This window comes from Xyrauchen texanus, chromosome 32 (genome assembly GCF_025860055.1).
Source record: "Xyrauchen texanus isolate HMW12.3.18 chromosome 32, RBS_HiC_50CHRs, whole genome shotgun sequence".
NCBI lineage: Eukaryota > Metazoa > Chordata > Actinopteri > Cypriniformes > Catostomidae > Xyrauchen > Xyrauchen texanus.
In genome coordinates, this window is record NC_068307.1 from 7,751,564 (window position 1) to 7,766,588 (window position 15,025).

The following is a 15,025-nucleotide window of genomic DNA, read 5'->3' on the forward strand; positions in this document are numbered from 1 at the left end:
GAGGGGTAGGATCAGGATTTTGGGTTTGGGTGACGCGTTTTAATCACGTGCCCGTATTTGAGAGCGCCTGGCGTATATTTCTTTCCCTTCTCTCCACTCCAGCGGTGCCCATGTCAGCCGGGCACATCATCATAAAGCACTAGATGCTCCATATCGCGGTCACCCGACGGGTTCACGCTACTTCACAGGGTTCATCTGAGGAGAGGTCTCGGCCCCTCCTGTTCCCCCGAGACCCGGAGCGGAGCCCAATCTAAATGTTATTCATTTCTGTTTCAATAACTGATTCGCAGTCACCAGAGCCGACGAATAAGGTAGGAAACTTTTGACTTTTCAAGAAGTGAAAGCGATCCATTTAGGTGACTCAAATAGTCTTCAAAAGTAGCAGACGAGCGCTTCTTGTTATTCTATGCATATGCAGCCTCTATGTATAAAATGGCGACAGTAGATGGGAGTGCTTAGTTAAATTTTTTTGGTAATAGCCAAAATGTGCACCACACAGCCATAGGAGCCGCGCTACACTGAAACTCCCGAGAAACGTCTAGCCGGATTGAGGTTACTAGTGCCTCAATATGACGCGAAAGGGTTAACTTACCAGTTCGTTACAGTTTGTTACTCAATATTTCTGTCTGCTTCCAATTAGATTATTCGCACGCTGCAACGTGCATATGTGATGGCACTATATAGCATGTCGCTTTTGATGCTTCTCGCGCCAGATTTCTACTTAAAATAGTGTTGTATTTTTTTCTTTCAAACGCGATGCATGTCGTTTATTGTGTTAAGTACTGGTTGTAAAACAAACTGGTGTGGCAAAGGGATAGGTTTTCAACCGGATCCATATTTTAAAGCTGGCACAAATCTAGACAAGCACGCGCTATCAACTGTTAATGGGGACAGAATGTACTCAAACTCCCATTCAACTCTAAATCATAACCCTGTCTGACATCACACATTATAAATTATTTATAATGGGTCACATTGAGAAGCTCAGTGCGTTCCATCTCAACTCTCTGCCTCATGCTTAGCGGGTATTTTTACATTAAGTTTAAATTATAGTAAAAATGTTAGTTTTTGTAAAGTACTGTACTTTTATAGTTTTTGCCATTTTATACCATTCATCCTTCAAGAAGTGTGGAATGCATGGATTTTATAGGACCCCTTTAGTATGCAGCTTTTAGTTCCCTGTGTGGGAATAAGGAATAATGTTCTTCCCTATCTGGTCGGTTGTGTTGTAATAAGACAAGGTCATATTCCTTTCCAATTTCATCTTGAGTTTGAGCAATTAGAGCATCAAACCCATTTTAATCATGAGCATTCCAGAGTATTTGTTCATGCATACCAAAGAAAATGTGATCTGTGTGTACAAATGTGTAAAGTTATTTGTGTGTGTGTAATATATAAAGAGAACGTAAACTCATGGCACAAAATAGAGGTGTGACTATGTTAATTTCCAGTAAAAGCGGGTGGTTTATGTAACATTTCTCGAATTAAGAGAGGAAAATTGTCTGCCTAATGCCAACTGGATTTCTATGCAGAATTATGAATATGGAGTATTCATAAATTTCATCCAGCTCCATCCATGCCATACGAGCAGTCAAAAATGATTACGATTAAATTATTTGCAATGAAAAGCTCTCTGTGCATGTAATAACAAAAATGCCCTTCTGAGATATCTCACATTACCTTGTAAATCTAACGAGTTAATGAATGACATGGAATACTGCGATTGGAGAATATCACCTTAAACATCTCTGAAAAGCATGTACTTTTCGAGACAAACTTTTGGCTTAACGACAGAAATCCACCAATACAAGTAGCCTATTTCAGCAGTTAAAGCATGGTTTTGTTTGAAGGAGCTGGCATTTACCAAGACCTGGCACTTGACTCGGTACAATTCATGGTGCTCCGCCATCTTTCATTTTGTATCTAATGAGTGTGTTGCACCGGAGATCAAACTCGGCATATCACATCAGTAATTATTCCTCTTCCATTTGCATGAGTAAAAAGAACTAATTTCATTTGCCAATTTCTAAATCTTGTCTCTGCCCTTAATGGATGTTTTTTATTCTGCAAGAATGGCAAGTGCAATTCTGGAATGCAAACACTGGCTATTGTAAAATTCTGAGGTGCTCAGTTGGTAAAAAAGAAATCTGCGATGATTACAGAGTGGAAAATGGGAAGGATCCTTATTTGTTTCCAGTTTGTTAACTGGCATAAACAAAGAGCACAGTCAAATAAAATAATTGGAGTTTTGTCTCTTTCGGGTGAGAGCGGTACAAAAAAATTCACCCCAAGTGAGAGTGTTTTTGGTGAAGAACACAGGATTTAGTCCCCTCTGTGTGTTGTGGACAAGAAAAGGGAAAGGAGACGGGTTGCTATGGCAATGTTAACACATGAGTGGCAGTGCACACTGGCCTCCCAAGAGTCCGTGCAGCAGTCACCGAGGTAAGGGGGGGCAAAGACGGGCACTTTTGATGGCACCTAGCTCTTTGTAGTACTCGCATAAGGTTCATTGACTGCATTTAAACAAACACTGGCTGTCTAGAAATCTCCGTGTTGGTGGCATTTTCCTAATGAGTCATATTCTATAATGAAAGTGAACTTTGGGATGTCTAGCTGGTACTTCAGTCTCTACATAATTAATGCCTACATGTTTGACACCGTCACTGATATATCTCTCAAATAGAGAAACATACAATAATGGCATGTAGTCACATGCCCATCTTATGGACTGGCACACACATACAGGAAATATTTCAATGGCATGCAAGCTTTGAGGGTACTGGATATGGCTTCCGGCTTAGTGTCATATTTCCCTTGTAAAGGGAGCGCCATTGTGTAGAATTTATCGTTGATGAAAAACTGTCGCCACTACCTCTTAGGATGGCCTTCTTTTTCTTGTACTCAAAAGTAGGAATATAATTATTACAGGCTGTGTGTACTGACCTTTTGTTATGGTTTCTTGACTTTAAACAAAAGTTACATTCAAGGTGGTCTGCAGTCCTAAAAAAGATGTTCATGCTAAGAATGTATTGATACCTTTACAGGCTTGTTCCCATGTAATAATGGACTGCTAGTCTGAGAAATTATAGAGGATGTCATGGCCATGTCTGGGATGACTGTGTAATTTGGGCAGTCGTTTTTTGTTTTTTTAATTCCTGAATGATTTCACCCTTTATTTAAAAGACTATGGAGCCCCTTAGAGGTTTTTTTTTTTTTTTTTTGCGTTCCCTTGCAATTAGTTTTACATTCCCTCAAAATAAATTTAGCATTCTCTCGTAATAGTTTAACATTTCCTCCAAAATTAGTTTTGCGGTCCCTCGCAAAAAGTTTATCATTCCCTCGTAATTAGTTTTACATTTCCTCAAAATAAGTTTAGCATTCCCTCGAAATTAGTTTTACATTTCCTCAAAATAATTTTAGCATTCCCTCGTAATTAGATTTACATTTCCTCAAAATAAGTTTAGCATTCCCTCGTAATTAGTTTTACATTTCCTCAAAATAAGTTTTACATTCCCTGGCAATAAGTTTTCCGTGCCCTCGCAGTAGTTTTGTGTTCCCTTGCAATAATTTTACTTAGGGCTGCCCCCTGATTGTCGACCAAACCTTAGTCGATGAGAAGAGTCTTGGTCGACCAAGTTTTGATTGGTCGGTTGGTCGCCAAAAAAAAAAAAAAGGTATTACCACTGGACGCTAGGTGGTACTATGGGGTAATTTTCGTTAAACAGGGTTAGGGTTAAGCCTATACAATAAAGCAAGACACCTTGATTTCATATATATATAAATAACCACCTTTCCAGCAAGTATCCGACTAAACTTGCATGCAGAAAATTACTTAAACAAATGAAGACATTAAAACAATTATAAATGTAAAAGTAATAATTATAATGATGATAATAATCACTGAAATGTAAATCATGGTTTGAGGTGAACGTGTTTTTGTATTATTTTATATATTGTGTATTAATGTACAGGGTGCAGAGTTGCGTTCACAATGAACTGCTCCGTGGAAATAAAGTGAACTGAACTCAAACCACCTCCTGAGCTGAGATGTCTGAGGTCATTTGCAGCAATCATAGAAGATAATGTTCTTGCAAAAAGACAAAAACAAAGAATGAGAAACCTTTAGATGCGTGTGTTCTACCGAGACTGCACGCCTCTGTATCAGCACGTCATATATGCGTATAGACAGCTTTTCTGTAAACTGTTCTTAATAATATAATAAAGTGAGTTTCTTCAAGCACGTGTCTGTGTGCCACAGGGCAATAATTTTTTCTATGAATTTTATAAGGCTAATAGCCTAATAATAATATAATTTAATACATGGAAAAACAAGCCAAATATCATCTTGAAATGGTCAAAGGTATCCGCTATTGGCGATCTCTCTGACCATCTTCGATCTCTGAGATCATCGTCTGTCAGCACAACCCTAATGGGCATTTCTCTCAATAAATTAATAACAAAATGTTGAGACGGTGTCCTTGCTGGTTTTTCCAACTCATTCAGGATTACCGCTTTTGCCGGTGTCACTGTGGCTCCCTTTGTGCGTGCACTTGTAAAATTTATTTTAAAGGCTCGTTATTATGGTTTAGTATGTCTCTAATGTAGAACAGTGTTGGCAAAGTTACTTATAACATTCTTATGACATTAAGTCCTGGAACTTAAACCATTTTCTGATGCCCCCCAAAAATATATATTTAAATATTAAAATTAATATCATAAACGTGCGACTAGTCGACTAATGGTTTAAACTCATGAATACTAGTTGATTAGGCAAATCTTTAGTCAGGGGCAGCCCTAGTTTTACTATAGTAACCTTATTAAAACCTTGATATTTGTAGTAAAACCATAGTAACCACAAGAATTACCATGCTTAATCTATAGTAAAACCATGGTTACTATATGGATACAGTATATATTAAAACCATGGTTATACATATTAAAAGTATTAAAACCATGGTTTGCATTCCCAATTTATTGCGAGGGCACGCAAAACTTTCTGCAAGGGAACACAAAACTATTGCGAGGGCACACAAAACTGTTGTTAGGTAACACAAACTATTGCGAGGGAACGCAAAACTTATTGGAAGGGAACGCAAACAATTGCGAGGGCACACAAAACTGTTGCGAGGGAACACAATCTATTGCGAGGGAACGGAAACAATTGCGAGGGAACGCAATCTATTGCGAGGGAACACAGAGCTTATTGGAAGGGAACGCAAACTATTGTGAGGGCACACAAAACGTATTGGAAGGGAACGCAAACTGTTGCGAGGGCACACAAAACTGTTGCGAGGGAACGTGAAACTTATTGGAAGGGCGCTCAAAACTGTTGGGAACACAAACTATTGCGAGGGCACACAAAACTTATTGCTAGGGCGCGCAAAACTTTCTGCGAGGGAACGTAAACTATTGCGAGGGCACAAAACTATTAAAGAAAACTAATTCCCGCCTGTCCTCTAAGGGGCTCCGTAAAAGGCAGCTGGCAATGTTTGGAAAAAAATATACACATGGATACCACGTTGTTTTTATTCAAAATGTATGTGTGTGTGTATGTATGTATGTATGTATATATATATATATATATATATATATATATATATATATTGGCAGTTGAAAGATAAGGAACATTTTGAGCTAAACCAAAACAGAAGGTTTATCAGGTTTATCACTGATTTATTCACAGACTAGTATTCAACTGAAATGTTGAAGATGTTCAAACTCGATGAACAAATATATTTGCTCTGCTATCAGAGGAGAATGTTTCTAAGATAGAGACGACACATTATACTTTCACAAATCTTTATCTAATCCCAATGTTTTTTTAAGTAATCTGTGGAGGGAATTAGTATGCAGACACAGCAATGATGTTACTCTTATATTTTATGTTTCAAATTCATAAAGTAGGCTACATACGGTGGATGCCCAGAGTAACAATTTTAAGATATTTACATTGATGTTAAAAAAGTACAGGCGGAAAAATGTGAACCACAGATGAACTTTATCCTAAAATGACCCCTAACGGTCTGAAATATAGTGTGAGTGGACCAAAAGAAAATTATTTAGAGGTGTGTCTGTGTGTTCAAATCACAGATAAGTGGGTGTGATGTTGAATTTGTAAGTATGCATAACATGTATCTTACTATCTGTTTATTTTAGATCTGTTTATTTAATCATAAAAAGTTCTTATAAGCACATTTTGTGGTAATTTAGCTGTGCAGAAAGAACAGAGATTTTATTTTAGCAGCCATATGGAAGATGTTCGTGCTAAAAATGTGCTAATATCTTTGCAGGCTTATTCAGCTTGGTCACATGTAATAAAGGAAATCCAGTCTGGGAAGCGTTGGCCTTTAATCAATAATGAAAAGAGAGAGGATCTTTTATTATGTAAGGCCTGTATTGCAAGCCCTTTGGCCTCAAATTGCATTTAATACCACTATTGCTATCTAAAATTTTAAAGAAGGCTGTCACAGAGCCAGACTTATTAAATGTTACACACATTTAACATAATGTAATAGTATAGTTTCTAACTGCTAAAAGAGGTAAAAGAGATGCAACTGATTGAGATATATGTAGGTCACAGTTGTTTTGCTAATTTTGAAACAAATCTACTGCATGCCTTTACTCCACAGGTTGCTGAGATAAAAAAGCCTCTGGTTTCATCACTAAAGCTACAAAAGTACTGAGACGTACAGTAGCAGGTTAGACTGTTTTGTGAGAGACTGGTTCACCCCAGTGCTGAAACACGAGGCCTCTCTTTCTGAGTTCCCTTTTCAATAGCTCACTGTCTGGAAACCTCTTGTCCTGTGTCTAATCGCACGTCTCAGTTGCCAGATAAAGCATCCCATTCTTTGACGAGTGACCTGGTTTTTTTCTATAATTTTTTTTTTTAACCATCTCTTGCTTGTCCGGTGCTAATCAGGATAGTGGTTTAAAGCTTGGGGGTGAAATCATCTAGACATTATCGTATCTGTTATGTTTTACAAAAACGTATAAATCTGGTTTGTAGATTTTTGTCACTATTGCTTGTTTTTGCAGTAGATGGGCATGAGAGAAGAGCTTATGTCCTCATCCATTCAGTTAAACTCCACAAATATAACTTCGCTATAACTTTATAACAAACGTATAACTCTAATATACACTCACCTAAAGGATTATTAGGAACACCTGTTCAATTTCTCATTAATGCAATTATCTAATCAACCAATCACATGGCAGTTGCTTCAATGCATTTAGGGGTGTGGTCCTGGTCAAGACAATCTCCTGAACTCCAAACTGAATGTCAGAATGGGAAAGAAAGGTGATTTAAGCAATTTTGAGCGTGGCATGGTTGTTGGTGCCAGACGGGCCGGTCTGAGTATTTCACAATCTGCTCAGTTACTGGGATTTTCACGCTACAACCATTTCTAGGGTTTACAAAGAATGGTGTGAAAAGGGAAAAACATCCAGTATGCGGCAGTCCTGTGGGCTGAAAATGCCTTGTTGATGCTAGAGGTCAGAGGAGAATGGGCCGACTGATTCAAGCTGATAGAAGAGCAACTTTGCCTGAAATAACCACTTGTTACAACTGAGGTATGCAGCAAAGCATTTGTGAAGCCACAACACGCACAACCTTGAGGCGGATGGGCTACAACAGCAGAAGACCCCACCGGTACCACTCATCTCCACTACAAATAGGAAATAGAGGCTACAATTTGCAAGAGCTCACCAAAATTGGACAGTTGAAGACTGGAAAAATGTTGCCTGGTCTGATGAGTCTCGATTTCTGTTGAGACATTCAGATGGTAGAGTCAGAATTTGGCGTAAACAGAATGAGAACATGGATCCATCATGCCTTGTTACCACTGTGCAGGCTGCTGGTGGTGGTGTAATGGGGTGGGGGATGTTTTCTTGGCACACTTTAGGCCCCTTAGTGCCAATTGGGCATCGTTTAAATGCCACGGCCTACCTGAGCATTGTTTCTGACCATGTCCATCCCTTTATGGCCACCGTGTACCCATCCTCTGATGGCTACTTCCAGCAGGATAATGCACCATGTCACAAATCTCGAATCATTTCAAATTGGTTTCTTGAACATGACAATGAGTTCACTGTACTAAAATGGCCCCCACAGTCACCAGATCTCAACCCAATAGAGCATCTTTGGGATGTGGTGGAACGGGAGCTTCGTGCCCTGGATGTGCATCCCACAAATCTCCATCAACTGCAAGATGCTATCCTATCAATATCGGCCAACATTTCTAAAGAATGCTTTCAGTACCTTGTTGAATCAATGCCACGTAGAATTAAGGCAGTTCTGAAGGCAAAAGGGGGTCAAACACCGTATTAGTATGGTGTTCCTAATAATCCTTTAGGTGAGTGTATGTTGCACACTGTTTAAGTGTTTTAATAAAAAAAAGTTTTAATGCACATAATTTCATAAATAACATCAGTAATCATCTTTGCTCTTCCTAATCAAAGCATCCTGCAGGGATTTTAACAACCCTGATTCATGTCAGGGGTTAACTTCCATAGGCTGATGAAATCTGAGTTTCATAGACTTCAAAGCAGGCTGAACATACAGTAAATGCCCACGTCTGGATGCAGGGAACCAGGATTACAGCATAAGATGCTGGTGACCTAGTTTTATTTATTCATTTATTTATTTATTTATTTTCTGGCAGGAAGGCAGAAGTCATGAGAAATAAAAGAGTCGGTTGCAAAAGAGGACATCATGGCGTTGTCAGGGAGCCATGTGGTTTCAATGTTTTTTAATTCCTGAATGGTTTTATTCTTTATTTAAAAGGCAGCTGGCCATGTTGGAAAAAAACATATACACTACAAATACATTTTTATGCCAGATGTATTTGTAGCTTGACGAAAGAGAAGGTTGAGACAATTAAGAGCTAAACCCAAAACAAAAGTTGGAGTACTGATGCATAGTGCATGGAAAATCAGGTGTTATCATATATGATTTGTATACAGGCTAGTATTTAGCTAATATATTAAAGTTGTTCAAATGAGATGATCTAATTGAAATGCTCTGATATTAGATGAGACAACACATTCTACTTTTACAAATCTTTATCTCAGGCCAATTTTTCTCAGTGCTAATAATTACAGGATGAATACACAATACAGTAGTGACATTACTCATATTTTATGTTTCAAACTCCATAAAGTAGGCTACATATGGTGGATGCCCAGATTTACGTAATTGTTAAAACAGAAGAAGTGGAAAAATATGAACTACAGATTAACTTTGTCCTAAAATGGTCCGTTGTGTAGTGTGAAGAGGAGTTGACCAAAAAGAAGAAGATTTAGGTGTGTGTGTGTGTGTGTGTGTGTGATTGAGCGTGTATTTATCACTTTGTGGGGACCAAATGTCCCCATAAGGATAGTAAAACCCGAAATGTTTGACCTTGTGGGGACATTTTGCCGGTCCCCATGAGGAAAACAGCTTATAAATCATACTAAATTATGTTTTTTGAAAATGTAAAAATGCAGAATGTTTTCTGTGAGGGTTAGGTTAAGGGGTAGTGTTAGGTTTAGGGGATAGAATATAAAGTTTGTACAGTATAAAAACCATTATGTCTATGGAAAGTCCCCATAAAACATGGAAACACAAGCGTGTGTGTGTGTGTGTGTGTGTGTGTGTGTGTGTGTGTGTGTGTGTGTGTGTGTGTGTGTGTGTGTGTACATATGTTAAAAACACAGAGAAGTGGGTGTAAAAATACAGACTGTCAAATTTTTTTAAACTTTGCCTATATTTACAACAACAAACAGTTTCTTACGGTTTATTTAGGCGACTTGTGAAAAAAATGTTGAGCACATTTTGCTTTATTTCACTGATTTTATTTCAGAATGGCCATTCCTAAAAACAAATTTAGTCCCAAGAGTGAACAGTTTTAAGCACTAATGGACAAAGAAGAATACATTTTTGAATTCGTATTAGTGACATGATCATAATAAACATTTCACAGTGGTCGAAGAGAGCATTTCAATAAACTGAATTTTTTGTGTTCATGCTGACATGTTTTTCCATTTCATATTACTGTGCATCATATCAAAATGTCATGTTTTCTGTCCATAGGTTTACAGGGAGTTGTTACTTCGCTCCCTTTTGCAATGGGAAATCCTGATAGCTGAAAATGTCACTAATTGCTTGTTCATCATAGCTGGCTGATGACACCTCCAGTTCATACAATTCCAGTATTTGTTTCTGACTCACTGATCTGCACAATCCTACACTATGGCCAGCAAGAGGAAATCCACAGTTCCCTGTATGATACCGTCAAAGAACAAGCACATGCGAGAGGACATCATACTGGGATGCTTACCTGAGCTCCTACCCACAATACCTGAAGACAGCATTCTCAGTATCTCTGCAAAAAATGAGGATACACAACGATTCCATGATCTCTCAAAACCAAAGGTGAAGATTTCATGCTGGGAATGGGGAACATACAGCTGCCTTTTGTGCAACTTTACATCCGGAGATTTGAACCTGTTTCTCAAACATATGGACTACTGTCACATGGATTTTCACACTCAACCAAATTTCTACTGCCAGCCTTGTAAGTTTTCAGTAGTGAAGTTTGAAGGTCTTGCTTTACATAATGCTAAATCACATCCTGAACTCCATAAAGCGCACAAGAAAGTATCCTTGCAAGTTACCAAAAGAGATGGGGCTATTACAGTGGAGCAAACCCTGTTTACAGAAGAGGATTTAATTGAATCCGGTATATCCTTTACCAAGACACCCATAATGAAACTGACCAAAGGGGGACACAAAAAGGTTGTTGTTTCCCACACTGTTGAGGTACACAGGGCTGAGTCTAGCAGTGACAAGCCCTCAACTGTAACCAATGGCACTTCAGTAAGGACCTTACCCCTAACAACATCACCACAAATCATCAGTGGCACTAGTGCCCCCCCAGTGCATAAAATTCCAAACACACTCAGCATACCAGGTATGCATAACCACGGTTCTCTGTGGAACTCGATTCCTTCATCTCTTGATTCAAACTCTGATCTCCCAAAGGTTATGATCCCTCTAAGTAGCATCCCTACTTATGATCCAGCCATGGATTTAAGCAGTTTTCTCAAGACATCCTTTGGTAAGTTCCCTTACCCTACCAAAGCAGAGCTCTGTTACTTGACCGTGGTGTCTGGCTTTCCAGAGGAGCAGATCAAGCTCTGGTTCACAGCCCAAAGGCTGAAACAAGGGATCAGCTGGTCTCCGGAAGAAATCGAGGACACTCGTAGAAAGATGTTCAAAACTGTATTCCAAACTGCACCGAAAACACCACTAAATCAGTCGCATCACCATATTTCCCAACACTTTGTCTCTGTCCAGTCTGCATCTTTGAGTTCTAATTATATACAACAGACACCAAAGGGAAACGGAATGGGTTGGAAAGGAGGGGTCATAGTCAGCCAGCCTAGCGTGACCCAGGCCACATCCCTTAAGCAGCAGCCAGTGGTCCAGTCACCACAGGTAAATATCCATTCCGCTGCCATGGCTAAGGAAACTGGAAATGAATTATATTTTCAGACAGCTGAGAACTGCAGAAGAAGTAGCATTAGCAATCATGGACACACTGGAAAAAGTGAGATTAACTGCAGTTCATCTAGCAAGACTAGTCCTAGCTGCTTGCCTGGCATTACTAAGAGCCAAAACAGCACTTACAGTGATGGCAGCATTATGAATCTGACTAACATTGTCAGGAAAATTGACTGTCATGTTAATGACAACACAAATTGCACCAGCAAATTGAACATAAGTTCAGCTCCCATTTATGGACCGCAGAATTTATCTAGTAACTCTAAAGAAAGAAGTTTTGCCACCACCAGCAAATATAACAATGGATTCACTTATAAAAGCACCAGCCACAGTACTATTTGCACTAAAAATATGATATTAGACCACACCAGCATAAAAAGCAACACAGACACTAATGTCATTTGTAGCAGCAGCAAAAGCAACATACGAACTGAAGAGTTTATACCACCCCTTTCCCATAGCCTGGTCTGCCATTCTGGAAATCTCATCGATCCATCCCTTGGAAAGGGCAAGGTATTGCCTGAGCAACCAGGTACTCTAAAGCAAAGCTTTATCCATAAATCATTTCCAGAACAAAAGCAGCTTCTTGTACCTCAAGGTCTGCCTGTAAGCGAGGTACACAATCAACCATACCATGTACGTACCTTGACAGACTCCCAGTTGTCTATGGTGGGATCGATTAGTAATGTGCCCCAGAGCTCCCTCCACTCGAACCCTACAGCAATTTCATGCATTCAAGAGGACCGTAATCAACATACCTCCCCATCCCTTTCTGCTCCCCAAGAGCGAAATTCTCCAAAAACACCTCTGGGAGCACCTCAGGTTCAATCCACAGACTTTACTACCGTACATTGCAAGGAACATTACACCAAGCACTTACCTGCCTTAGACAAAGACTGTAAGCTATCCATCTTTGATGCTGAAAGGTTGCATTCGAATAGAGATATATCTCATGGAGAAAGTGAACAGCAGAGTGGACTGACAAGCAAATTGTATAAGGCTGACAAAAATGAGCATAGCAACCTAGCTAACAAACTGCATACCTTTGTAAACGATAACACTAACAAGACAGCTACTAAAATAGGAATGCCACTTTTGCAAAAATACATACAAGAAGTGGACCAATGGGAAAGCAAGAGTTCCTATCCTGAAGAGTCAACAATGAGCCCTATGAAGATAAACGTAATAGCATTGAACAAAGAAGAGAGGTTGTACAATCCCAACAGCAAACAGTTAATTGGCAAGCCGCTGGAAAGCTGGATCAATGATAGTGGTCCCAGCCATAACAGTGAACTTTCAGAATGGCAGGAAAGCTACCAGCATGAACAAGTGGAGCCTAAGGAACAGCTTGAAGAGCATATATATATTTCTGATATAGGTAAAACTGAACCACATCGACTCCATAACGAGGCTAACTTGGTGGATCTCGAAACAGAGCAAGTTAAACATGATTGTAGCTCAGAACGTAAAAGTATTTTTCAGAGCCTAGACCCTGAAGCTCCTGTGCTACCAGTAATGAAAAATTCAAAGGAGACTATGGAGGCATTAGATAAATCAAATGCAGCAGAACAAGATTACTGGGATATCAAGGATGAGAAGCATAAAGCTCAAGACAGCCAGTCAAGGTAATGGCTGCAGTGGTAGAGAAATTTTTTGCAGCAAGCTAATTTTTGTTGTTTAATTGGGAAATCTGCATTAAATACTTGGGCATATCAACAGCTTTTAAGGAAGGAACTGATGTTTATTAGTCAATAAGACAAGGGAGTGATACAGTATTTGGAATGTGTCACTGGCTTATGCAGATGATTGTCCTTTTATTTAAAGGGATATTTTTGGCTTAAGTGGAGGCAGAGCTAATGAATGATAGATTTATTCAAAGTATGTCTTAGTGTAAATAAATGATCGAAATTGTGTGTTGCAAAGTGCTGGACTCTCAAGTGTCTTTTGAAGTAATGTTTACAGGAGTGTGATGCTCTTCGCTGTGTTTGGGTTGACCGAACACATCTTTTTTCTTCTTCTTCGGCAGAGACCGTCTGAGAGGAGAGCTTCTGAAAGTTTAAGAACTTCACTCCACAAGAGGAAAGTGCAGAGGATCCGGTGTTCATCCTGAACATTACATTTCTTGTTTTCTTTAAGTATGAGATCAGACGAGATTGTAATGAGTTTATGATGGTCAATCGTCTTGTGTTATGTGGACAGCTGATGTCTGATTTGATTTAGGGAAAATGTAATTCTATGTAGGAAACAATGATGTATATGCTTGAAACTGCACTATTGAGGGTGTACTGGACGTTAGGAATGTCAGTTAGATATTGTGATACTTACGCATATTTCAAATAATCAGCACTTCTGCAATGCCTTGGGTTTTATGATGTTTGTTGGGATATTCAAACCAGTTTTCCCTTCTTTATGTCCACATCAAAGAAGTTCTTCATGGCTTATTTTTCCTCACAACATTTAGCAGTTAGCGACAAATAGTGCACTATAACTTGCTTTATTGGTGTCTGTCTGCACACACGACAATTTGGCCAGACATTGCCTTAAACGTCACCTTTCTATTCCTATGACTGGCTGCACAAACAAGCTTTTCAGCAACTGTGTTAATGTGTGTAAAAATTGGGGATTTTAAATCCCAACAGAACTGCTGCTATATCTTTGGAGATGTTTTTTTTTTATTTTATATAAGCATTAACAAGACTATTATATGTGAAAAACTTAAAAAGAAATGTTAATTTATGGTGCAGAAAGTTTAAAACTGTGCTTACAATCCAATGGGGATTACAGTTCTCAAAAACAGTCGGAACAAATGCTCTGCTAACTGGATATTCCCTGTGTTTATAGAGGAAGTTGGGCTACAATATACAGTGTGTGTGTGTGTGTGTGTGTGTCTATATACATATAGACACACACACACACACACGCATTATGCATCATTTATATGCTGCTAAGTTCAGACCATCCAAACTGAATAACAGGTGCTTTTCAACCCTTATTATTTGCATTTCTATTCAGTGTGATTACTCTTTTAAAGTTAACACATAAACATAATATCTGGACTTACAGTATTACTTTCCCTTTGATTCCTATTGTGCAGGTCTGTCTAAAGAACACAGTGCACTGGATGTTATCCTTTCTACACATTAAAAATCTTTTGGTAATAAATGGAGAATGTCAACCTGAAAACTCACATCTTGAATGTTTTTCATGTCAGTTCAAATCGCACACAGGGATTAAGGTTTCTATGGAATCTTCAATTCATCCATGAATAAATGCTTGTCCTTACATGTTAACAGCTGTATGGCTTTCTTGTGCTAAAACGCTTTACATGCAAATGATCAACTGTTAATTGAGATTTTTGGCTGATCTAATGCTGATCAAGGCATCAGTCCTTTAAAGAGAGAGGGAGACCAAAAACAGAATAAATGATTAGAATATTTTCCAGAGTCTTAGAGTCACCGAGAGGTCCCGGGAGCACTTTTCAAA

At 38.8% G+C, this 15,025-nt stretch overlaps 1 protein-coding gene across 1 annotated transcript; it reads left to right on the forward strand.

Annotated features, from left to right (window-relative positions):
* Window position 1: 1 nt before the first annotated feature.
* Window positions 2-14,817, forward strand: zhx3a (zinc fingers and homeoboxes 3a). The gene is made up of 3 exons (XM_052101856.1): window positions 2-311; window positions 10,070-13,167; window positions 13,569-14,817. Exons 2-3 carry the CDS (start codon window positions 10,229-10,231, stop codon window positions 13,600-13,602), a joined length of 2,973 nt encoding a protein of 990 aa, XP_051957816.1. The 5' UTR covers window positions 2-311; window positions 10,070-10,228; the 3' UTR covers window positions 13,603-14,817.
* Window positions 14,818-15,025: the final 208 nt, after the last annotated feature.